This window comes from Hyperolius riggenbachi, chromosome 11 (genome assembly GCF_040937935.1).
Source record: "Hyperolius riggenbachi isolate aHypRig1 chromosome 11, aHypRig1.pri, whole genome shotgun sequence".
Lineage (NCBI taxonomy): Eukaryota > Metazoa > Chordata > Amphibia > Anura > Hyperoliidae > Hyperolius > Hyperolius riggenbachi.
The window spans coordinates 229275275-229300341 of NC_090656.1; the positions used below are offsets into that span (position 1 = coordinate 229275275).

Sequence of the window (25067 nt, forward strand, 5' to 3'; positions counted from 1 at the left end):
TCTGTTCGAGGTCGCGCTGTCGTGATTTCGTGTGGCCCTCGAGCAAAGTACAGTGTTCAGAAGAAGGCACGTGCCATCAACCCCCAATATTGTCAGGACGTAGTTGACTATTTAACACAGAACACCTCATCTTTCTCAGCTTCCGCGCGGAAGCGTGACATATCTTCCTCCTCCTGCTCAGTGGTGCTCACCGCCAGGTCGTGATCACGCTTATGCGTGGATTCACGACCATTTTGACGCATTCCGCCTCGGACACGCTAAGCCGTGAATAGATTTTCAAGCACGAAAATCTGCTTCGGCTTCGCGTGAATGCGGACAGAAATCCGCATTCACGCTCGTGAAACCCGGCACTGAAGTCGTGGTTAGCGGAAATGCGTCAAACTATGCGGAAGTGACACATTGCAGGCCAATAAGAGGGCCCCAGCCAGGCCCTAGCAACCAATCACAGGAGGGGAGCTATTCCCTCCCCTCCTGAATATAAAGCGGCGGCCATGATGGAAAAGCTCTGTCCTTGCTAGACTGTGGTGCTGAGAGGATTATCTCCAGGCCATTGTTGTTTGAGCAAGTGCATTTATTGTGTTAAAAACAAAGCGTTTTTTTTTTGCTAACACTGCTCTTATACTGTACACAGTTAGCTAGTCAGTGAGTGATTGCTGTAGTTAGTTGTAGTCAGTGTAGTGTAGTAGGAGTGTGGGAGTCTAGTGATTATTTAACTGTGTGTAGTGCAGGCAGGTTCAGTGCTGCAGTGTAGTCAGTGTAGTGGGAGTGGGGATTATCTGTGTGTAGTGCAGGCAGGCAGGTTAGTGCAGCTGCAGTGTTCACTTGTATATTCCAGTGACAGTTATACACTTGTACTATTTGCAGGCAGCCAGTCACACCGCCGGCGCCGCCACTCTCTGCCAGCGCTGTTCATTCATTCTGTCAGTGACCTTGTGCCTTGCCCAGTGCCCACTGCTCGCTCGCTGGCATATAAGCATCTCATTACACAGTGTGACATCCTTGTGTGCCCACTGCATCCTTTAGTGACCTAGTTGTATCTCCAGTGCCCACTGCTGTGCCCACTGCATCCTTCAGTGACCTTGTACTGTGCCCACTGCTGCATCCTTCAGTGACCTAGTTGTATATCCAGTGCCCACTGCTGTGCCCACTGCATCCTTCAGTGACCTTGTACTGTGCCCACTGCATCCTTCAGTGACCTAGTTGTATATCCAGTGCCCACTGCTGTGCCCACTGCATCCTTCAGTGACCTTGTACTGTGCCCACTGCATCCTTCAGTGACCTAGTTGTATATCCAGTGCCCACTGCTGTGCCCACTGCATCCTTCAGTGACCTTGTACTGTGCCCACTGCTGCATCCTTCAGTGACCTAGTTGTATATCCAGTGCCCACTGCTGTGCCCACTACATCCTTCAGTGACCTTGTACTATGCCCACTGCTGCATCCTTCAGTGACCTAGTTGTATATCCAGTGCCCACTGCTGTGCCCACTGCATCCTTCAGTGACCTTGGACTGTGCCCACTGCATCCTTCAGTGACCTAGTTGTATATCCAGTGCCCACTGCTGTGCCCACTGCATCCTTCAGTGACCTTGGACTGTGCCCACTGCATCCTTGCATCCTTCAGTGACCTAGTTGTATATCCAGTGCCCACTGCTGTGCCCACTGCATCCTTCAGTGACCTTGTACTGTGCCCACTGCTGCATCCTTCAGTGACCTAGTTGTATATCCAGTGCCCACTGCTGTGCCCACTGCATCCTTCAGTGACCTTGTACTGTGCCCACTGCATCCTTCAGTGACCTAGTTGTATATCCAGTGCCCACTGCTGTGCCCACTGCATCCTTCAGTGACCTTGTACTGTGCCCACTGCTGCATCCTTCAGTGACCTAGTTGTATATCCAGTGCCCACTGCTGTGCCCACTGCATCCTTCAGTGACCTTGTACTGTGCCCACTGCTGCATCCTTCAGTGACCTAGTTGTATATCCAGTGCCCACTGCTGTGCCCACTGCATCCTTCAGTGACCTTGTACTGTGCCCACTGCATCCTTCAGTGACCTAGTTGTATATCCAGTGCCCACTGCTGTGCCCACTGCATCCTTCAGTGACCTTGTACTGTGCCCACTGCATCCTTCAGTGACCTAGTTGTATATCCAGTGCCCACTGCTGTGCCCACTGCATCCTTCAGTGACCTTGTACTGTGCCCACTGCATCCAGTGATTCATTACTAGCAACATGTCTGGCAGGGTTTCGCGGGGTGAGAGGAAAGGGAGTTCAATTGCCTCAGCCACTTCTGGGACTGCTCCACGTCCAGGGAGAGGACGCCCAGCTGTACGTGGTCGTGATGCAGCAGAAAGGGGGGCAGCAAAGCCTGGGCCGAGTCAGCGGATGCCATTGTCCAAATATTTTAAAGTTTCTGGTCTCCGTGTGGTGGTTGAGCAAATGGAACCTGACGTACTCATGGACATCATGAGTTCCTCCCAGACCTCTACTGTGAGCACCACTCCAAGCAGCAGCAGCAGCAGCAGCAGCCAACGTCCCACGCTTGTTGTGACATCCACCCCAGCACCCACTGGTCAGCAGCCCTCCCAGGATGACAGCGTTCTGTCCCTCAGTCCGGCATCTGGGAACCTGCTGATGCAAGAAGCTCAGGACTTACTGGGGACTGATGTGGCAGAGATTGAGATCGGGCCACAATCACAAGCGTTGTTGAGTTCTGGTGATGAAGAAGAGGGGTCTGTGTCTGGGGATGTAGGGACAGAACAGGGGCGTAACTAGAAATCACTGGGCCCCCCTGCGAATATTTGGATGGGGCCCCCCCATAGGTGCCAAATAATCGTAATGGGGCAGCGTTTCACTGTAAATTAATTGCAAAGTGGGCAGCATTTTACCAGACAATCGTAATGTGGGCCAGAAAATCGTAATGTGGGCAGAGTTCACCAGAAAATCGTAATGTGGGCAGAGTTCGCCAGAAAATCGTAATGTGGGCACCAGTCACCAGAAAATCGTAACGTGAGCAGCACTCACCAGAAAATTGTAACGTGGACAGCATTCACCAGACAATCGTAATGTGGGCAGCGTTCACCAGAATATCGTAATGTGGGACAGAAAATCGTAATGCGGGCAGAGTTCACCAGAAAATCGTAATGTGGGCAGCGTTCACCAGAAAATTGTAACATGGACAGCATTCACCAGACAATCGTAACGTGGGCAGTGTTCACCAGAAAATCGTAATGTGGGCCAGAAAATCGTAATGTGGGCAGCAGACACCTGAAAATCGCAATGTGGGCAGCAGACACCTGAAAATCGTAATGTGGGCAGCAGACACCTGAAAATCGTAATGTGGGCAGCAGACACCTGAAAATCGCAATGTGGGCAGCAGTGACCAGAAAATCGCAATGTGGGCAGCAGGCACCAGAAAATCACAATGTAGGCAGCAGACACCTGAAAATCACAATGTAGGCAGCAGACACCTGAAAATCACAATGTGGGCAGCAGGCACCTGAAAATCGCAATGTGGGCAGCAGACACCAGAAAATCGTAATGTGGGCAGCAGACACCAGAAAATCGCAATGTGGGCAGCAGACACCAGAAAATCATAATGTGCGCAGCAGACACCAGAAAATCATAATGTGCGCAGCAGACACCTGAAAATCGTAATGTGGGCAGCAGGCACCTGAAAATCGTAATGTGGGCAGCAGACACCAGAAAATCATAATATGGGCAGCAGACACCTGAAAATCGTAATGTGGGCAGCAGACACCAGAAAATCGCAATGTGGGCAGCAGTGACCAGAAAATCGCAATGAGGGCAGCAGTGACCAGAAAATCGTAATGTGGGCAGCAGACACCAGAAAATCATAATATGGGCAGCAGACACCTGAAAATCGTAATGTGGGCAGCAGACACCAGAAAATCGCAATGTGGGCAGCAGACACCTGAAAATCGTAATGTGGGCAGCAGACACCAGAAAATCGCAATGTGGGCAGCAGTGACCAGAAAATCGCAATGTGGGCAGCAGTAACCAGAAAATCGTTATGTGGGCAGCAGACACCAGAAAATCATAATGTGGGCAGCAGACACCTGAAAATCCTAATGTGGGCAGCAGGCACCTGAAAATCGTAATGTGGGCAGCAGACACCAGAAAATCATAATATGGGCAGCAGACACCTGAAAATCGTAATGTGGGCAGCAGACACCAGAAAATCGCAATGTGGGCAGCAGGCACCTGAAAATCGCAATGAGGGCAGCAGTGACCAGAAAATCGTAATGTGGGCAGCAGACACCTGAAAATCGTAATGTGGGCAGCAGACACCAGAAAATCGTAATGTGGGCAGCAGACACCAGAAAATCGCAATGTGGGCAGCAGTGACCAGAAAATCGTAATGTGGGCAGCAGACACCTGAAAATCGTAATGTGGGCAGCAGACACCTGAAAATCGTAATGTGGGCAGCAGACACCTGAAAATCGTAATGTGGGCAGCAGACACCTGAAAATCGTAATGTGGGCAGCAGACACCTGAAAATCGCAATGTGGGCAGCAGTGACCAGAAAATCGTAATGTGTGCAGCAGGCACCAGAAAATCACAATGTAGGCAGCAGACACTAGAAAAAAAAATGCACCTGTAAAAAAAAACAATTCACTTACCTGACAGAAGTCTTCTCCTCTCCCGGCATCTGGCTCGCAGCTCCCCGAGTCCTCCTGCAGCACATCTCCCGCGCTGACAGGCAGAGTACAGGGCTACGGCAAGATGTCTGCCGAAGCCCTGTACTAGAGACACAAATAGTCTCCAGTGTAGGGCTTCTTCGGCGGCCATCTTGCCGTAGCCCTGCTCTGCCTGCCGGAGACTATGCAGGCTTCTGGAGCGGAGCGGGGCTGAGGGGAATGAACTGGCGCAGCGTCTATTAGACGCTGCGGCCAGTTGAGCACCTTGCTAGGGGGTCCAGAGCAGCGCTCCCCCCACGCACAGTGAGCGGGCCCCAGAGCAGCCCCGGGCCCCCCTGCGGCTGAGGGGGTCGCATCCCCGGTAGGTACGCCGGTGGGACAGAAGAGGAGAGCCAGGAGGCGGGGGAGTCAGAGGAAGAGCTGGATTATGATGATGCTGCTGATGATGACGATGTTGTGGACCCTAACTATGTGCAGCCTGCTGAGTCTGTGGAAGAATGGTCAGAGCAGGATGACGAGTCACCTCGGCCTAGGCAAGGATATCGCCATATGTCAGGCAGGGGCATCGGCAGCAGTGGGCGTGGAGGAAGTAGACAGGACACTGCTTCAGCCGGCACCACCACCATGCAACCCCCGGCAACTACTACCACACATTGTTCCGCTGCACCCTCTGCTAGTGGGGGCCGCAGTAAATTAAAGTCACCAGTGTGGGATTGCTTTGACGTATGTACTGATGACAAAAGGTATGCGGTGTGCAGGTTATGCAGCAAAAGATTGAGCCGTGGGAAAAGTCTGAGCAAGATGGGTACCTCATCCCTCCAGGGCCACCTGAGAAGCCGCCACTGCCGCGAGTATGCGGACTTTAAGAGGAAGCAGGCACTGCTGTCAGGGGTTCCTGAGAGCAGAAGGCCCACCAGCGCAGCAGCATCATCCCTCCCTCAGGGTCGTGAATCCCCCACAGCAGCAGCAGTAGTAGCACGCAAGAGCTCTTCCACCTCGGCTACTCAGGACACAGACATTGAGGCTGGCAGCCAGTGTTCGTCTCTCTCCTCTGTCTCCCCTGCATCCCAGCGTCGTCAGACCCTGCTGAGCGACACCTTTCAGGGTCTGACCAAGCCTCTGCCTCCAAGCCACAGGCGGATCCGCAAACTAAATGGCTTGCTGGCCCGGGCCATGGCATCACAGCTGCTTCCCTACTCCCTGGTGCAGGAGGGGAGCGCCATGCGGACGCTGCTCCAATTTGGCATCCCCGAGTGGCAAGTCCCCAGTCGCCACTATTTCAGCAGGAGCGCGATCCCAGCACTCCACAAGTTTGCGGTGGAAAACGTGGCCCGTTCTCTGGACTACTCTGTGGGCAAGCGGGTCCACGTGACCATGGACTCGTGGAGTAGCAGATTTGGGACAGGTCGCTACCTGTCCTTTACGGCCCACTGGGTGACACTGATGGAAGGGAGGGAGGACAAGAGCGCATCAGCCCAGCTAGTGGTGCCACCACGCGGGATCAGGGGGGATGCAGAAGGGTCCTGTCACGACACTCCCTCTGCACCCGGAAAGCAAGCCCACCTCGGCAGCAGCAGCGCCAAGCCTCGGCACTGCCAAGCCCTTTTAAAATCGGTGACCCTGGGGAAGGAGAGGCTTACGGCCACCAACGTCCTGGCCGCCCTCAGGAAGCAGGAGCGGAGGTGGCTGACCCCCAGAGGCCTGGAAGTGGGGTATGTGGCAGCCGATAACGGGGCCAACCTGGTGGCAGCAGTGCAGCAGGGAAACCTCCAGCACATCCCCTGCTTGGCCCACGTGCTCAATCTTGTGGTGCAGCGCTTCTTGCGCACCTACCAGGGGATGAGCGAGCTGCTGCAGGATGCCCGGGCGGTGGTACGCTTTTTCCGCCTGTCAGCCACTGCCTCTGCACTCTTGTCCACCTTACAGCAGCAGTATGGAAGGCCACAACACCGGCTGATCATCGACATGCCAGTTCGCTGGAATTCGACTCTGGCCATGTTGGAGCGGCTGTGTCAGCACAGGCTGGCTCTTAGGGCCTACATGCTAGACCCAAGTGTCCCCAGCAACCAGCAAGTCCCCATGATTACTGCCACTCAGTGGACACTGATGCAGCAAGTATGCCTGGTGCTGAGTCCCTTCCTGGAGGCAACCAAGATGGTCAGTGAGGAGCGGGCCTCTGTGTGCCAGTGGGTGCCCTTGGTTTGGCTACTGGAGCAGGCAATGGACAATTTAATTGAGCGTGGGGATGAAGCCCTGAGGCAGTTGGAAGAACAGGAGCAGATGGCAGCACAGTCCAGCTCAGAGGAGGGCTCACAGCAGGTAGTGGAAGAGTTGGAGGTCCCTAACCTGAATGAGGAGGAGGAGCAGAGTGCAGCAGGCGTTGTACGTGGATGGCGGTTTGAGGAGGACAACGACATGGCACAGGAAGAGGACAGGCATGCGTTATGGGACAATGGCGAGGACGAGGAAGATCTTGCTGCCAGGGCCCACTTGTTTCCCATGGCTGTGCACATGTTGCGCTGCCTTCGCAGGGACCCCCGGGTGATCCAGATGCATTCAAGGGAGGACATCTGGATTACCTTGATGCTTGATCCCCGTCTGAAGGGGAAGCTGGGAGACTTAATGACGCCATCCACCACCGAGCAACGCACAAGGGAGTTGAAGGAGGCCCTTGTGCGCAGACTACTGGAAGCATTCCCCCAGCCTTCCACCCCCACTGTAACTGCTCTGCCAAGCCAGCAAGAGGTGCCTGCCATTGCCACTAGCAGCACAACAACAACCACCAGCAGCAGCAGCAGCAACTGGCGCCCGGAGACCTGAAGAGCCTAAGCAAGAGCCTGTATGCAGTGCAGCAGCCCAGAACAGAGGTGCCCGCCACAGCATCCACCACCAACCAGCACAATCAACGACTGACCACCATGGTGTCTGACTATATGGGGTCATCCAGCGGGCTCAATGACACCGACAGCCCCGTGGACCCCTTGGAGTACTGGGTCAAGAGACTGGACATCTGGAGCGAGCTTTCCCAGTACGCCCTGGAACTCCTATCCTGCCCTCCTTCCAGTGTCCTCTCAGAGAGATGCTTTAGTGCGGCCGGTGGCGTGGTCACAGAGAAGCACTCTCGGCTCTCCCATGCCTCTGTGGACAAACTCACCTTCCTGAAAATCAACCAGGCTTGGGTGGAAGGTGAGTTCCTGGCCCCTATTGTCAAACACAGGGGGACATGAAGTGGCTGCTGCATGTGCTGTTGTTAACTATGCCTGCCTTTATAAAGACAGTTACTACCTGCCCAGTGCCTACCTTGGTTAATTTTTTGGTGTTATGGTACTACTACCAGTAAGTTGCCATGGTCCTCCTTCTGAGCTGCTGAACTGACCGCCCGCTTTGTCCTCCTGACTCAGTCGCTACTACACTCTGCGTTCACACTGCCCGGGTCACTGGGTGCATTTAATTTTTTGGCTAGCACTATGACGCTGTGCTACTACTACTACCACCAGTATGTTGCCATGGTCCTTCCGTGCTGCTGCTGCTGAACTGAACGCCCGCTTTGTCCTCCTCCTCCTCCTGACTCAGTCGCTACCACGGTACCACCAATGCACTCTGTCTGCGTTATCACTGCCCGGGTCACCGGGTGCATTTAATTTTTTGGCCAGCACTATGACACTGTGCTACTACTACTACGACCAGTATGTTGGCATGGTCCTTCTGTGCTGCTGCTGCTGAACTGACCGCCCGCATTGTCCTCCTCCTCCTGACTCAGTCGCTTCCCGCTGCTGCACTCTGCGTTCACACTGCCCGGGTCACCCAGTGCATTTAATTTTTTGGCCAGCACTATGACGCTGTGCTGCTACTACTACCACCAGTATGTTGCCATGGTCCTTCTGTACTGCTGCTGCTGCTGAACTGAACGCCCGCTTTGTCCTCCTCCTCCTCCTGACTCAGTCGCTACTACACTCTGCGTTCACACTGCCCGGGTCACTGGGTGCATTTAATTTTTTGGCTAGCACTATGACGCTGTGCTACTACTACTACCACCAGTATGTTGCCATGGTCCTTCTGTGCTGCTGCTGCTGCTGCTGAACTGAACGCCCGCTTTGTCCTCCTCCTCCTCCTGACTCAGTCGCTACCATGGTACCACCAATGCACTCTGTCTGCGTTCACACTGCCCGGGTCACTGGGTGCATTTAATTTTTTGGCCAGCACTATGACACTTTGCTACTACTACTACCACCAGTATGTTGCCATGGTCCTTCTGTTCTGTGCTGCTGAACTGACCGCCCGCATTGTCCTCCTCCTCCTGACTCAATGCTTCCACCAATGTACTCTGTCTGCGTTCACACTGCCCGGGTCACCGGGTGCATTTAATTTTTTGGCCAGCACTATGACTCTGTGCTGCTACTACTACCACCAGTATGTTGCCATGGTCCTTCTGTGCTGCTGAATTGACCGCCCGCATTGTCCTCCTCCTCCTGACTCACTCGCTTCCACCAATGTACTCTGTCTGCGTTCACACTGCCCGGGTCACCGGGTGCATTTAATTTTTTGGCCAGCACTATGACGCTGTGCTGCTACTACTACTACCAGTATGTTGCCGTGGTCCTTCTGTGCTGCTGAACTGACCGCCCGCATAGTCCTTCTCCTGACTCAGTTGCTACCACCACTGCATTCTGCGTTCACACTGCCCGTGTCCACTGACAACTCTGCTGTGATGTCATTGCTAATTGCTAAAAAAAAAAAAAAAAAATTACAAAAAACTCTCTGGGGCCTTTTTGGCGTCAGCCACTCATCCTCCTCCAGCGGTACCTTCGCCGCCAAGTGCCATTGGAACTCGCCTTCACCTCTTTGATTGCTTAACGCGTATAACCCTTTTTAAAACCACGTATTACCAATTAATAGCCCCATTTACAGTGGTGATTTGTCTTTAAAAGCCATTAAAAAAAAAAAAAATTGGGGGGAATTTTTTATGTTGAAGTTATGTTGCCCCTTATCACCTCGATAATCCATGCAATTTGGGGGATTGTAGCATGTATGGGGGCTTTGTTATTAACGTTAAAAGAAAATCCGCCTCCGGGCGGGAATCCACGCGTGATTACGCCATTCACGGCAGAAAATCCGCGTGGTTGCGTGGACGCGGACGAAAATCCGCATGCGGCGGGGCCGAATGCGGATTTTTTTTTGCAACCACGCGGATTGCCGAATTCGTGGATGAGGCACATCCAAGCATCCCTGCTCCTGCTCTGATTCTGGCACCCCACTTAACACTCAGTCGGCCGCCACCACCAAAGTGCCATCACCCCAGGGCTCAGCGGTGTGGAAATTTTTGTGTGTGTCTGCCTCAGATGAGAGCAATGCCATCTGTACTCTCTGCCACCGAAAATTGAGCCGTGGAAAGACCAGGACCCGCGTAGTGACAACTACCTTACGAAGGCACATGATTATTACATAGCACAATCTGCAATGGGATGACCACCTGAGGAAAAGCAGCACACAAAAGCAAAACCACACACCGCAGTGGAAGATGTCAGGCCGCAATTTTTTCTCAAAAAAGGAGATACCTAAACTGTACCGTGATGTTGAAAGGCAAGTGGTGACATCTCTGGCACACAGCGTTGGGTCAAGGGTCCATCTGACCACGGATGCCTGGTCTGCAAAGCACGCTCAGGCCTGCCCGAAGACTAAGTCAGTCCCCACCACAGCATCTCTGCCTGCACGCCGTGTGACTGCCTGCCCCAAGACTAAGTCGCTCCCCACACAGCAGCTCTGCCAACAGGCCGCTTGACTGCCTTTTCCGCCACCACCAACAGGGTCCAGGACACCAGGTGGATTCCTGAATTTTTAAGGCTGCTGCTAGCAGAGGCCGCTATACTACTTTTTCTGGTGCATGTACATGCCTGCCTAATTTTTCTGGCACTGCAGCTGCAACAACAAAACAAAAGTCATGTACATGTGCCAATTCCCCTTCGTGATCATTACCTTGCCGCGGTGAAGGGGCTTGCGTATCACAATGAAGCAATGACCGCCAGCTATATGAGTGTCATTGCTTCATTGCGGACAGACCAAATTTGATCAGCTGGACAGTCACTGTTGTTCTAGCATTGAGCTACCACAGCCCGGCGACAACATGGGCTTGAAAGCCGCCACGGCCTGCACTCTCGCCATGTTGCACACCAGTCCAGCATGGCCGTCACTACACAAACAGCTGTTTGCGGTGCGTTGCACAGTGAGTTTGGTCTGTCAGGGTGAAGCAGTACTCTAATTACACTCCCTGATTGATGTATACACATGCAAGATGTTTTAATGCACTTTAGGCCTGCTATTTAGCATGCAATGTGATTTCTGCCCATAAAACGCTGCTTTGCGTCAAATCCAGATTTTTCCCCAGGACTTTTGGCGTATATCCCACTCCGCCATGCCCCCCTCCAGGTGTTAGACCCCTTGAAACATCTTTTCCATCATTTTTCTGGCCAGCATAAGTGTTTCTAGTTTTCAAAGTTTGCCTCCCCAGTTTGCCTCGTGGAAGTTCGCGCGAACCAAATTTTTGCGAAAGTTCGCAAACCCGGTTGGCGAAGCGAAAATCGGAGGTTCGGGCCATCTCTATCTATAACATGGCAGCTTAAAAGGGAACTTAGCAAAAAAAGAACAGGTAGTACAAGAGTCTGCAGCACTCAATGATGAAAAAAATCCACATGTTCTTTTTTTTTGGTACATTCAAGAAAACAGAAATGCAAGCTGACACGTTTCAGACATAACATTCGTAGTCATAGCTTAACCAAAAATAGACAGGAAGTGACATCTATACAAAAGACTCCTCCCACATGGAGCTGGGTCAAACACAGGAAGGGTGAAAGAAATAGCTGACAACCATGGTTATTCGGGAAAAAAACGGGCCAGAGACCTCCAAAAACAATAAAAAGAGTATAGATCGGTATTAACCACTTAGCAACCCTTGCCACGCTTATCTACGCCCCTGTAAAATTCACCTGGGGCACAGGGGCGTAGATAGGCATCACCTGTTTGTTTTCCCGCTGTGAGCGTTCGCATGCGCGATCGCGTGCACGCGGATGCGCGGTCGCGTGCACGCGGATGTGCGGTCGCGATCGGCACCCGCTGGTCAGCCAATCAAAGTGCTTACAAGTTTGAATGAGCACTGCCAAAGCCAATGGCAGTGCTCATTCATTCAGAATGTGTGTAAACATTGAATCAGTCACTATGCTGTTACAGTTACTGAGATCACTCGTGAGAGGATCTCAGATAACTAATACAGCATTAGTGAGTGATCAGCATCAGTTAGGTTTTTTTTTAATAAATTTTACCCCCATTAAGCCCATTAACCCTTGCCTCCCTAAAATGTTAAAATTGCTGTGGTTTTTAGGGGAAAAACCCTGTGGTAGAGAAGTGGTTAAAGAATAAAATCCCAATATTTATTCTAACCGACTGGCACTCTAGTGCCTAATTGGAATATCCATTTAGTTTTGCACAACAAGAATATATGGTAGATATCCACAGTATCGACAAGATGAGAAGCCACGAGGGAAGGATCCTGTTGTGGATAGCCAATTGCGTGGAGATACATACAGACTAGGAGAGTGGGTAGACCCCAAAGACCTTGCCATGGTCGACCAAAGAAGATGAGTGCTCTGTGTCATATCCAGAGGTTGTCTTTTGCAACTAGACATATGACTGCTGACAGCATTGCTGCAAAGGTTGAAGGGTTGAGGGTCAGCCTGTCAGTGCTCAGACCATACACCACACCCTGCATCAAATTGGTCTGCATGGTTGTCATCCCAGATGGAAGCCTCTTCTAAAGATGATGTACAAGAAATCCTACAAACAGTTTGCTGAATACAAGCAGACTAAGTACGTGTATTGCTGAAACCATGTCCTGTGGTCAGATGAGACCAGCGGCGGCTCCAGCTTTTGGGGGGGGGGGCTCAAAGGGGGCAGGTGGGGGGTCACGGGGGGGGGGGGGGGGGGGATTTGCGGTGCGCATAGCGCTCCGAGGCGCAAAAATAGGTCGTGGTCATGACATCATGTGGGCGGTGCTAACTGTACTGTAGTTGTACCAGCTAATGTAGTTACATAAAAAAAAAAATATGAAGCAAATGCACATAATGAGTATGACAGACAGCATTTCCCCAGTTAATGCATATAATGACAGACAGCGTTTCCCCAGTAATTGCATGTAATGAGAGACAGCCTTTCACCAGTAAATGCACGTAATGACAGACAGTGTTTCCCCAGTAATTGCATGTAATGAGAGATAGCTTTCACCAGTAAAAGCACGGGGCGGTGACTGATCGGTGGTGGTCATACTGATACTGACAGTCAGCCAGGCCCTGCTCCAGGCTCCAGACAGTCCTCCTCCTTATTTTGCCTGTCTGCCCTGTCTGTGTGAACCGCAAAATAGGAACTTGCAGTGGCCGCAGCGGGGGGGGGAGGGGGGGGGGGGAACGACTTTTAGGGGGGCTGATAAGTCGCCAGCTGGGGCTGAAGCCTGGGTAAGCCCCAGCGTGGCGCCGCCACTGGATGAGACCAAGATACATTTATTTAGTTTAGATGGTGTGAAGTGTGTGTAGCAGCAACCAGGTGAGGACGAGTACAAAGAATAGTGTGTCTAGTCTACAGTGAAGCATGGTGGTGGGAGTGTCATAGTTTGGTGTTGCATGAGTGCTGCTGGCGCTGGGCAGCTACAGTTCATTGAAGGAACCATGAATGCCAATGTACTGTGGCATACTGAAGCAGAGCATGAGCCCCACTCTTTGGAAAATGTGCCACAAGGGCAGTATTCCAACATGATAACAACTTCAAACAAACCTCCAAGACGACCACTGTCTTGGTAAAGAAACTGAGGGTAAGGGAGCTGGGATGGCCAAGCATTTCTCCAGACCTAAACCGTATTGAGCATCTGTGGGGAATCCTCAATCAGAAGGCAGAGGAGTGCTAGGTCGCTAACATCCACCAGCTTAATCATGGAGAAGAGGATTCCAGTAGCAACCTGTGAAGCTCTTGTGAACTCCATGTCCAAGAGAGTTAAAGTGTACCCAAGCCTAAAGAGAGGGAAGCCTCAGGTCCTATTGAGGCTTCCCTCTGTATTCTGAAGTCCCTCGTCACTGAGCACAGCCCCCTGGAAGATTAGGGACAAGGCATTACCGCTAATCATATCGTGGCCACACAGCACCTCTTTCTGCAGTGTGGTCGCACAGCAGCCACGTGATCCCACTCGTGCAAGCGCAGTAAGCCGGAGCCAATGTTATTGCATCAACCCTAAAGTGCCATATCTGTAGTGTTGCCCCATAAAATTGTAACATATTTACAAAAATGTTAGAGGTGTACTGACTTTTGTGAGATACTGTATATTAAAGTGTACCTGAGATGCGCTGTGTGACCCAATTCATACTTTCCTGTGGATTCCTCCAGCCCCACAAGGTGCTTGGAGTCTCTTAACGTCATCCCCGGTTGCTCTATTCTCTCAGAAATACTCCCGGTAATCGGGTTTGTCACTGCCAGTCGTGGTCTTCAGCGTATGCACAGCTGTGCCGTATGTGTGCTCAGGGCTGTGGAGTTGGAGTTGAAGAGTCGGAGCCATTTTGGGTACCTGAAGTCGGGAGTTTGTGGTTTCAATAAACTGAGGAGTCGGAGTCAGATGATATTTGCAGCAACTCCACAGCCCAGAAGACAGAACTGGAGAGCTGCTGGAATGCACAACTATGTCTAGCAAAAGGAGTGGCCCGGCTGACTGAAAGCTGGCATTATTACAATCCCAGAATGCACTCCTGCCCTTTAGGCTGGGGGTTCCAAAAAGCTGCAATTTCTCAAGAAAATGTAACTTAACCTCCTTGCAACCGACTAACGCCGATTGGCGGCCACAAGGTGGCTCCCCCAGGACCGTGTAACGCCGATTGGCGTCAAGTCCTGGAGGAGTGGTTTGCTGGGGATCGTGCGCGACGGTGCGTGCACATCCCCACTTGAGTCACGATCGTCGCTAGCAGACTGTTAGACCGCAAAACCACCATCTATTTACATTGTACAGCGCTGCAATATACAGCAGCGCTGTAATGGGGGCAGCCATGTCACTCGGCTGTCCCCTGGAGTGGCCCACAGAACGATTGCGCTCATAGGCTGATGCCTATTAGAGATGATCGCTGGGATTGGATGTCAGGGAGAGGGAAAAAATAAACATAAAATTAACAAAAAAAGACAAATAAATTAATTTAAAAAAAAAAACAACGTTGCAGCAGCAATCAGAGCCCACCAGCAGAAAGCTCTGTTGGTGGCAAGAAAAGGTTGATTTAATTTGTGTGCTTAGTAGTATAGCTCTGCAGCAAACTTTTAAAGCTGCAGAGCACTGAATAAAAAAAAAATAGCCCGGTCACTAGAGTGGTGTAAGCCTGTGGTCCTTAATAGAGATGTAGCGAACGGTTCCCGAACCGTTCGCCGGCGAACATCTCTGAATACATGGGCCTTTTACTACTTCCGGGTCACTCTGACCCGGAGTAGTACGCCTGCGCTGCCCGGCGAAGCGCGTCCTAGATCGCGCTCCTGTTGCCGGGCACTCTCTGCGCATGTGCGTGACGTCATGAACGACATCACGCACATGCGCAGAGAGTGCCCGGCAACAGGAGCGCGATCTAGGATGCGCTTCGCCGGGCAGCGCAGGCGTACTACTCCGGGTCAGAGCGACCCGGAAGTAGTAAAAGCCCCAGAGATGTTCGCCGAGCGAACAGTTTGCAACATCTCTAGTCCTTAAGTGGTTAAAAAAAGTAGTTTTTTCATTAATGAAGAAGTATAGATGAAGACTTATTGTTTTGATATCAAAATTCACCCAGCATTGCCTAGACCATCCCACAGAAACACCCACTTACTTGTGACCACCCATCTGGTGACAGCTGTGCTCTGATATCCCCCGACCACCACTGTCACCACTGAGATGGTATAATTAGTCCCAGACATCAAGCTCTGAAGGGTGACACTTGTTATATTGCTTGTCACACTCCAGGTGGTGGAGGGAGATGAGGAGTTCCAGTAAGTTATAACATACGACTTTATCACACCGGTCATATTTGCTGGCTCTCCCCAGGACCAGGTGATGTTGTGTGTTCCAGTGTCGGTATTGTTGAGGCTTCGCGGTGGGGTGGGATCTGGAAATGGAGAATGCACAGTGGTCAGATAATCTGAAGTATTTGTTGTAACAACATAGGGAGAATATATCTGTGTGTCCTGGTCTATGTGGGACGGACGGACATGGGCATAGGAACAGAATGGGGACAGGATTGCATTTTCTCAGCATTTTGTACATCATCTCACTACCGATGAAATGCTCAACCTCTCTCTATATATTTTATTTTTATCTGCGTAGCTGATTAGCTTATCCCATTCTCTCTGCTCTTAAAGAGAACCAGAGATGAAGCACCCTCTTGTATTGTACCTTATAAATCAGTGGGAACATGACAGTAAACACCTAATCTGCTCTTTGTTTCATTGTTCTCTGTTTAATCTGACTGTTATCACCTGTTATCATGATAAGAATCCCTGACTGAGCACTTAGACTCAGCTATAATCTTTCTGTAGCAAAGATAGACTGTCTTCTCTGGTGTCTTTTCAAGCCCAAGCCTGCCCCCTTGTGGCTCTGCTATAATGACTCAGCTATAATTATTCCCTGCAATAATGCTCAGTCCGGGATTCTTATCACAACTTATAACAGACACTTTTAGCAGTGAGGATGAAACAGAGAGCATGGAAAGTGTTTTCTCTAATGTTCTTACTGATATATATGGTAAAATACACAAGAGTGCTTCGTCTCTGGTTCCCTTTAAAGTGAACCTAAAGACAAAAAAAAAAATGAGATGAACTCACCTGGGGCTTCCCTCAGCCCCCTGCAGACGATCGGTGCCCTCGCAGCTCCGGTCCGATGCTTCTGGACCTGCCGGCGACGACTTCCGGTTTCGCCGTCACCGGCCGACAGGCATGGGAATGCGAGTGATTGTTCGCGTTCCCAGCCTGTATATCGCCTCCTATGCTGCTATTGCTGAAAAATGAAATCTTCATCTCCATAAAGCTTTTCAGCAGATGGAAGCATGAAGTGCTCCAAAATCTCCTGATAGCTAGCTGCATCGACCCTGTCTTTGATAAAACACAGTGGACCAACACCAGCAGCTGACATGGCACCCCAGACCATCCCTGACTGTGGGTACTTGACACTGGACTTCAGGCATTTTGGCATTTCCCTCTCCCTAGTCTTCCTCCAGACTCTGGCACCTTGATTTCCGAATGACATGTAAAAGTTGCTTTCATCCGAAAAAAGTACTTTGGACCACTGAGCAACAGTCCAGTGCTGCTTCTCTGTAGGCCAGGTCAGTTCTGCTGCTGTTTTTGGTTCAAAAGTGGGTTCATGCTTCCATCTGCTGAAAAGCTTTATGGAGATGAAGATTTCATTTTTCAGCACGACCTGGCACCTGCTCACAGTGCCAAAACCACTGGTAAATGGTTTACTGACCATGGTATTACTGTGCTCAATTGGCCTGCCAACTCCTGACCTGAACCCCATAGAGAATCTGTGGGATATTGTGAAGAGAAAGTTGAGAGACGCAAGACCCAACACTCTGGATGAGCTTAAGGTCGCTATCGAAGCACCCTGGGCCTCCATATAACCTGAGCAGTGCCAAAAAGGCTTGAACTACTTCAGTTGTGTGTATTTGAATCTAAAATATATGAAAGTCTAATGTTTATCAGTACATTACAGAAAATAATGAACTTTATCACAGTATGCTAATTTTTTGAGAAGATCCTGTAGTCTTGGCATTGGTTAGAGACAGTGGCGTAGTTGCAGACCTCTGGGTCATGTTGCAGAATTTGGACTTGCCCCTCCTACCCAATTAAACAGAATCCTCAAATATAAAAAATACAGGAACTCAATTACTCAATAATACACATTAATAGCTACCGGTATGTGGTGGATGTTAATATGTAAAGAGGTGCAGACCTAGGGAAAAAATCATCCCACATCCATATTATCCTTCTCACTCCTCCCCATGTGGATCCCTCCCTCACCCGCCTGCTGCTCGCTCAGATACCCCTTAGACCCTCACCCCCAGTGGAGTGTCCCCACATCCCCCCCGCCAGACCCCCACTCCCAGTGGAGCGTCCCCACATCCCCCCAGACCCGGCACACCCCGTGGGACGTCCTCAGATCCCCCCCAGAACCTCACCCCCAGTGGAGCATTCCCACATCCCCCCACCCCCAGTGGAGCATCCCCACATCCCCCCAGACCCTCACCCCTAGTGGAGCATCCCCACATCCCCCCCAGACCCCCACTCCTAGTGGAGCATCCCCACATCCCCCCACCCCCAGTGGAGCATCCCCACATCCCACCAGACCCTCACCCCTAGTGGAGCATCCCCACATCCCCCCCAGACCTCCACTCCCAGTGGAACATCCCCCCAGACCCCCACCCCCAGGGGAGCATCCTCACAACCCCCCCCCCCCCCCCAGACCCCCACCCCCAGTGGAGCATCCCTACATCTCCCCCAGACCTCCACTCCCAGTGGAGCATCCCTACATATCCCCCAGACCCCCACTCCCAGTGGAGCATCCCTACATCTCCCCCAGACCTCCACTCCCAGTGGAGCATCCCTACATCTCCCCCAGACCCCCACTCCCAGTGGAGCATCCCCACATCTCACCCAGATCCCCACCCCTAATGGAGCATCCCTACATCTCCCACAGACCCCCACTCCCAGTGGAGCATCCCTACATCTCCCAGAGACCCCCACTCCCAGTGGAGCATCCCCACATCTCCCCCAGATCCCCACCCCTAATGGAGCCTGCTCACATCCTCCCCATACCCCCACTCCCAGTGGATTATCCCTCCGAACCGTCTGTTTCTTCACTAGTGTGAAGAAACATTCCATTCTCCCATTGCCCCAATGCTGGGCTTAGTCCGATCCCATGGACTCAGCGGTCCGGATAAAATGGTGCTGCAGCAAAGAACGTATGCAATGGATCTGTACGAATGGACGCATGTGAACGGTTGCATAGGTTAACATTGGATCCATTTGCATCTGTTCCATTTGTACAGTATCCGTTCCGTGCCATTCCGCTTTCGGTCCACTTTTCAATGCTAATGTGAACCGGGCCTAAGCATGTGGCGTGTTCCTCATGTAATGAAGAAGAGTCTGATATCAATGGACCACTCATAACACAGAGAAATGGTCACGTTACTGATTTTACTTACCGGTGAAAAATGATGATGTAGCAATGTCACTACCGCAGCTCCCGCTGACTGTCTGTACGGTGACGGTATATACTCTGCCGGGGGATAATCCTGTGAAAGTCACTTGTGTATCGTTGGTCTGTATCGTGTAATTTAAGTCCCCTGTTATAGAGACGATATAATAATCCACGTTTCCTCCTGGATTCCCCCAGTTCACCACCAGAGAATCCACCGACCTGAAACTGTTCATGATGAAGGGAGTTTTTTCAGGAACTGGGGGGGAAAACACAGATATGTTCACATTAACCACTTATCGCAAGCTGGTTGTATAAGCGCATCCAGTTTGCTTACCTTTGCTGCAAACAGGACATCCTGTCAATCAGCAGTGGCTGCTCGTGTGCGCCTCCGGCCCATTCACGGTGGCACTCACTTGGCAATGATTGGTGAATGGGAACATGTGTTCCCAAAGCCAATAAAAGTTATTGTGATTGAATGATCTTGGCTTCAACCAGAAGCCAGTGATCATTTATTGAAATGAATACGTAAACGCTACATGTGAACTCATAACTCTGTTCTCAGTAAAATGACATAAAAATGACATAAAAAAACACCTAAAAATACATCTTTTATAGGCATTAACCCAGCGCTGGGCAAACTATGGCCTGCCAGCCATATTCAGCCAGGGTGCTCTGTTATAGGTGGCTGTATTCCTCTCCACCCGCCCGCAACTCTGCAGGGTGGGGGTGTTGGAATACAAGGAATGTGGGCCACGGTCCATGGTCCCTAAAACACTTGTAAAATAACAGCATTTCAAAAAATATAGGGATATCGCTTTTTTTAACATGTATGGCATGAGGGGTATTTTACTGTTATTTTTGCAAATAAGGGCTTGTAAATATTGATAGGGTACACACATACAATTCAGTATCTCATACATTTATTTCAAATCAGGTCTGCTTTAAAGAGTACCTCCAGTGTACAAATAAAAGCAATCAATCTTCTCCATAGTACCCTAATGTAGGTACAGCAAATGAATTAAAATAAAAATCACCTGCTTGTTTAGAAATGACTATAATTGGTAAACCCAGCACCATTAGCAAAACCATTGTTGTGGTTTTTGCCCAAAGCCTCTCCATGGAAGTTTGGAGCTTTGTGGCCACTCCCACTGTGTTGTTGCAGCCCACCCCCACTACCAGTCCCACTTGGCAACCAAGGCCTGATTGTCGGCAGCCGAGCTGGGGACGGGCAATGTCATCACGAGCGAGTCTTCAAACTCAACCCCACCCGGCAGAGCAGAGCAATAAAGTAAATATCACATTGTGTTCCCACACCTCTAGCACACACACACTACATAAGCAGAGTGTAGGTGTATGGTGGGAGCTTTCACTCACCCCTCCTCACCATCGGGATTCCCCTGCTTGCCTGTCACTGTCTCACGTCTACGACCCTATGCAGTGGGGCCTCACCACTAGAGGGCATCATAGATGTAAGACATTGTCAGGCAGGGGAATCCTGACGGTAAGGAGAGGTGAGTGAAAGCTCCCGCCATACACCTACTCTCTGCTTATGTAGCCTGTGTGCCAGAGGTGTGGGGGACACAATGCTGATAAATACTTTACTGCTCTGTTCTGCCGCGGGGGGGGGGGGGGATTTGAAGACCCGGGGAGGAGGAAAACATGTCACACATCACTTCACTGCTCACGGAAATTCTGTGAGCAGCACACTTCTGCTGGTGTATGGTGGGGGGGCACTTGGGGGTGGGGGGCACTACTGCACTGGGCATATGGCGGGGGCATTCGGGGGCTGTTAAGACTCAAGTATAAGCCAAGACTCTCACTTTTGGTCCCAAAAACTCGCCTTTTACTCTAGTATATAGGGAAAATAAAAGATAATAATAATGCCAAGCAGTTGCAGCTAAAGCAAATAAAAGTTTGGGTTACATTAAAAGGGAAATAAAAACTTGGATGCTAGTATAATATTGGAACAAAAAGGCAGACTGTGCACCATTCCTATTGCGGCGTTATTTCCTGTGTAAGTCACCACATTACATCAAAGAACATGTCCGTATAAGTCACAGGCATAGTCATCAAACCTGAGTCCGAAGACGTCGCAACCTGGTGTTAACAAAGGCTGACAAAGGGGAGAATGTGGTGATAATGTCCAGCGAGCACTATACGAGAGAGGCCTACAGGCAATTGAACAATGTAGATTTTTTTGAATGTCTGGGACATAATCCAACTATCAAGTACCAGTCGACTCTCCGTACTTTGTTAAGGCGGGGAGTCGAAATGGGGTACATGCCACAGAGGTTGGCCGTTGACCTAATTCCCATGTCCCCCCGGTATCCTGTGTGGTACCACCTTCCCAAATTGCACAAGTCTATGGAGAACCCCCCAGGGAGACCCATATTCTCGGGGTGTGGATCTCTAACAGAACGGTTGTCTCTGTACCTAGATCACTTGCTGCGCCACCTCCTCATGGGGGTTCCAGCATACCTGGCGGACACGCTTGATGCGATCAAAACTGTGGAGGGCGTGGTTTGGAGACCTGGTTACAGGCTAGCCACAATTGATGTGGAGAGTTTGTATAGCAGGACACCCCATGAGGAGGGGATACGGGCAGTCCGTAGGTTCTTGGACAGAACCAATAAGGATGATGGGTACAAAGACTTCCTGGGGGATTGCCTCAGATATGTTTTAACACAATGCCTTCATGTTCGATGGAAGGTGGTACCACCAGACCTCCGGGACTACCATGGGGACCTCTGTGGCATGTACCTATGCAGATCTCTTTTTGGGGGCCTGGGAGGAAGACTACATAGTGAGCACCAGAAACCCTTTTCGAGATAACATCAAGGTCTGGGTCCGCTATGTGGACGTTGTGTTGGTCATGTGGCAGGGAGACACGAGTGACTTTGAGGAATTTATGAAGTTCATCAATGACAAGCAGGTTAATATGAGATTCACTTCCAAGATGGATGATGGGAGTGTGAACTTCCTAGATCTTAGGATCAAACCAGAGGGATCAAAACTGGTGTGTGAAGGTTCCAGTCTGGAATCTTTTGAGATACAGGCACAGGAGCTTACTAGAATCCTGCAGGCAAGAAATTATGAGGGGACCACCCTTAGGGTGGCCAAGGAGAGAGCTAGAAGCAAGGATAGATCCTACCTTCTTAACTGAGGTACCAAAGACACTAAGAGAAAATTGATAACATTTTCACTTGACTATACCCCAATGTCCAAGAAGCTGACTCAGATCATTAAGAATCAGAATCAGAATCAGAATCAGAATCAACTTTATTCGCCAAGTACGGCAGGCGCCGCACCCGGAATTATTTGTGGACACATGGCAATGGCAATTTACAATGGTGCAATAATGACAAACATGAAGAACAATAATAGCAGTAATGCAACAAATAACACTCTTGGTGCGTTTAGGCAAGACAATTTATCGAGCCAGACATGGCACGTTAGCATGTGGAGCAGTGCAACCAGCCGCGGACATCCCGGGAGCTGCGTACTCTCGTCCGCTGGGGCAGCTTAGGGAAATTTGCGGGTGTCAGTTTAGAGAGAGCTTGAGTTGAGTAGGAGGACTGCTTGGGGGAAGAATGTGTTTCTATGCCTGGTTGTTTTGGTGAGAATGGACCTGAAGCGGCGGCCTAAGGGAAGGGGGTCGAAGAAACAACTGCCAGGGTGGGAGGGGTCTTGCATAATCCTATTAGCCCTGGAGGTGATTCTAGCTGTATGGAGGAGGTCCAGGGGGGGCAGGGGAGACCCGATGATCCTCTCGGCTGCACTGATTACTCTCTGGAGTTTGTGCTTGTCTTTTGCATTTGCCCCGGAGTACCAGACGATGATGGAGGAGCAGAGGACAGACTCAATGATGGCAGTGTAGAAGTTAGTCATTAGTTCCCGCGGCATTCCAAACTTCCTCAGCTGCCTGAGGAAGAACAGCCTCTGCTGGGCTTTCTTTTGTGTTACGGAGGTGTTCGCATCCCACTTCAAGTTGTCAGTGATGGTGGTACCTAGGAACCGAGCGCTGTGTACCCTGGAGACCTCAGTGCCATCAATGAAGACCGGGCTGTGGGGCGGAGCATTCCTTCTAATGTCCACAATCAGTTCCACAGTTTTTGCCGTATTTAGTACGAGTTTGTTTTCCTTGCACCACCTGTGGATCTGCTCGATTTCCTTACGGTATTCATTCTCCCCTTTTTCGTCAATGAGCCCTAGTATGGTGGTGTCATCCGCAAACTTGATGACTTTGACAGAGTTGGCAGTTGAGGTACAGCTGTTCGTGTACAGGGAAAATAGGATTGGTGAGAGCACACACCCTTGTGGGGCACCTGTGTTGGTGATTCTACCACTGGAGGAGCATCCGCCCATCCTCACTCGCTGCGATCTGTTGGTTAAGAAGTCCTTGATCCAGTTGCACAGAGTGAGGTCAACACCGAGTCGTACCAGGTTGTCATGCAGGATGGTCGGGCAGATGGTGTTGAAGGCGGAACTGAAATCCAGGAGCAGGATCCTTGCGTAGGTGTTGGGTTTATCCAGATGTTCTGCGATATGCGCTAAGCTGATATTAATAGCGTCCTCTACAGACCGGTTGGCCCTGTACGCAAATTGCAGGGGATCCATTGAAGTGGTGGTGTGACCCTTCAGATAGGAGAGAACCAATTTTTCGAACGTTTTCATGATGATTGGGGTTAAGGCAACAGGTCTGTAGTTGTTTAGGTCTGTGACTCCTGGCTTCTTGGGGACTGTGATGATGTTGGCTTTTTTGAAGCATGAGGGAACTTTGCCCAGTATCAGGGATTCGCTGAAGATGGAGGTGAGGATGGGGGCTAGCTGGCTAGCACAGTTCTTTAGGCAGGATGGGGATATGCCATCTGGGCCTGGAGCCTTCCTGGTGTTGAGTTTCCGGAGGTGCCGTAGTATGTCAGCTTCCCGTACTATTTCCATTGCAAGAGGGGCAGTGACAGCATGGGGTGACGGTGTGGGGAGAAGCTCCCTGGGTGAGGTTGTTGGTGCTGGGTCTGCGGAGTGGGTGGATTGGTTCTCAAACCTGCAATAGAATTTGTTGAGTTCTTCTGCTAGTGCGATGTTAGGAACCGTGTATTGAGGAGGGGGCTTGAAACTGGTGACTGCCCTGAGGCTTTTCCAGACCTCTCTCATGTTCTTGGACTGGAGATTCAGACTCACTCTGGTCTGTAATAACCAGGGGCCCCGCCCTCCAAAAAGTATTCCCTGATCCTCCACGGGTAGCTTACAGAAGGGTCCCCACTTTAGACGTTTTGGTCCGAAGTGAGTACTGTTCACCCATGTCTCCCAATTGGCTGTCAAGTCGACGGCCCAGAAAGAATTACAGATGTGGCAACTGTAAATTCTGCCCACTTATGATGGAGGGCAGGAACTACAGGATGGGTGGAGTACAATGGTAAGTGAGAACCTTTATTACATGCCATACTAAATTTGTTTCTTATGTGATATTCTGTCCCTGTCAATCTTACTATGTGGATAAAACAACCAGACCACTAAAGGAGAGGGTGGGGTAACACCTTAAGTCCATAAAGTCAGGCAAGTGGTGTCCACGACTCATAGAGCATGTGAGGGAGGCCCATGGGAGCCGGGCTACATGTTTGAGATTTGCAGGTCTCTTACATGTTGACCCCTCGGGGAGTGGAGGCAAATTGACCCGATGGGAGTCTCGCGTCATATTACGCATGGAAGCAATGGGACTGTTAGGTCTCAATGACAGGCTGGAACTGCCATGCTTCTTTGAGCCCTGAATCCATGGGCGTCCCTCGGATGTTGGGAGTATGTGGGTTACCCTTGAGGAAAGAGAAACTAAAGCCTCTCCAAAAAATCTCCCCCCTCCGCCCTCCCACTTCCCCTTTTCATGCGCCCTGTTTGAGGCTTTTTGAAACCCGCTGATACTAGAGGCAAGAACCAATTGGCAGTTGTACAGGTGTAATATACACCTACAGATCGACATTGCACGATCTGGTACTGCAGTCTGGTCTTGACCCACTGTGTGTTGGTGGGAGGCATTAGCTGGGCACTGAATGCTGGACGGTGACGTCATCTGTTTAGTGCGTGCCTGAATGGTGATACAGTCCATCCGGTACACACCTGAAGTCATAGTGCTGTATGTGTGCAGTGAATGGTGTAGGGACGACTTGAGGATAAGATGTACATCCTTTTCC

General features: G+C 50.7%; 1 protein-coding gene across 1 annotated transcript in view; it reads right to left on the reverse strand.

Moving 5' to 3' along the window:
• Positions 1–25067, reverse strand: part of LOC137537964 (receptor-type tyrosine-protein phosphatase beta-like) — a 421053-nt gene that overhangs the window by 111785 nt on the left and 284201 nt on the right. Inside the window, exons 30-31 of the mRNA XM_068259888.1 lie at positions 18887–19138; positions 15518–15793 (exon numbers count right to left, since the gene is read on the reverse strand). Of these exons, the coding sequence (XP_068115989.1) occupies positions 15518–15793; positions 18887–19138 (528 nt within the window). The remainder of the gene's footprint in view (positions 1–15517; positions 15794–18886; positions 19139–25067) is intronic.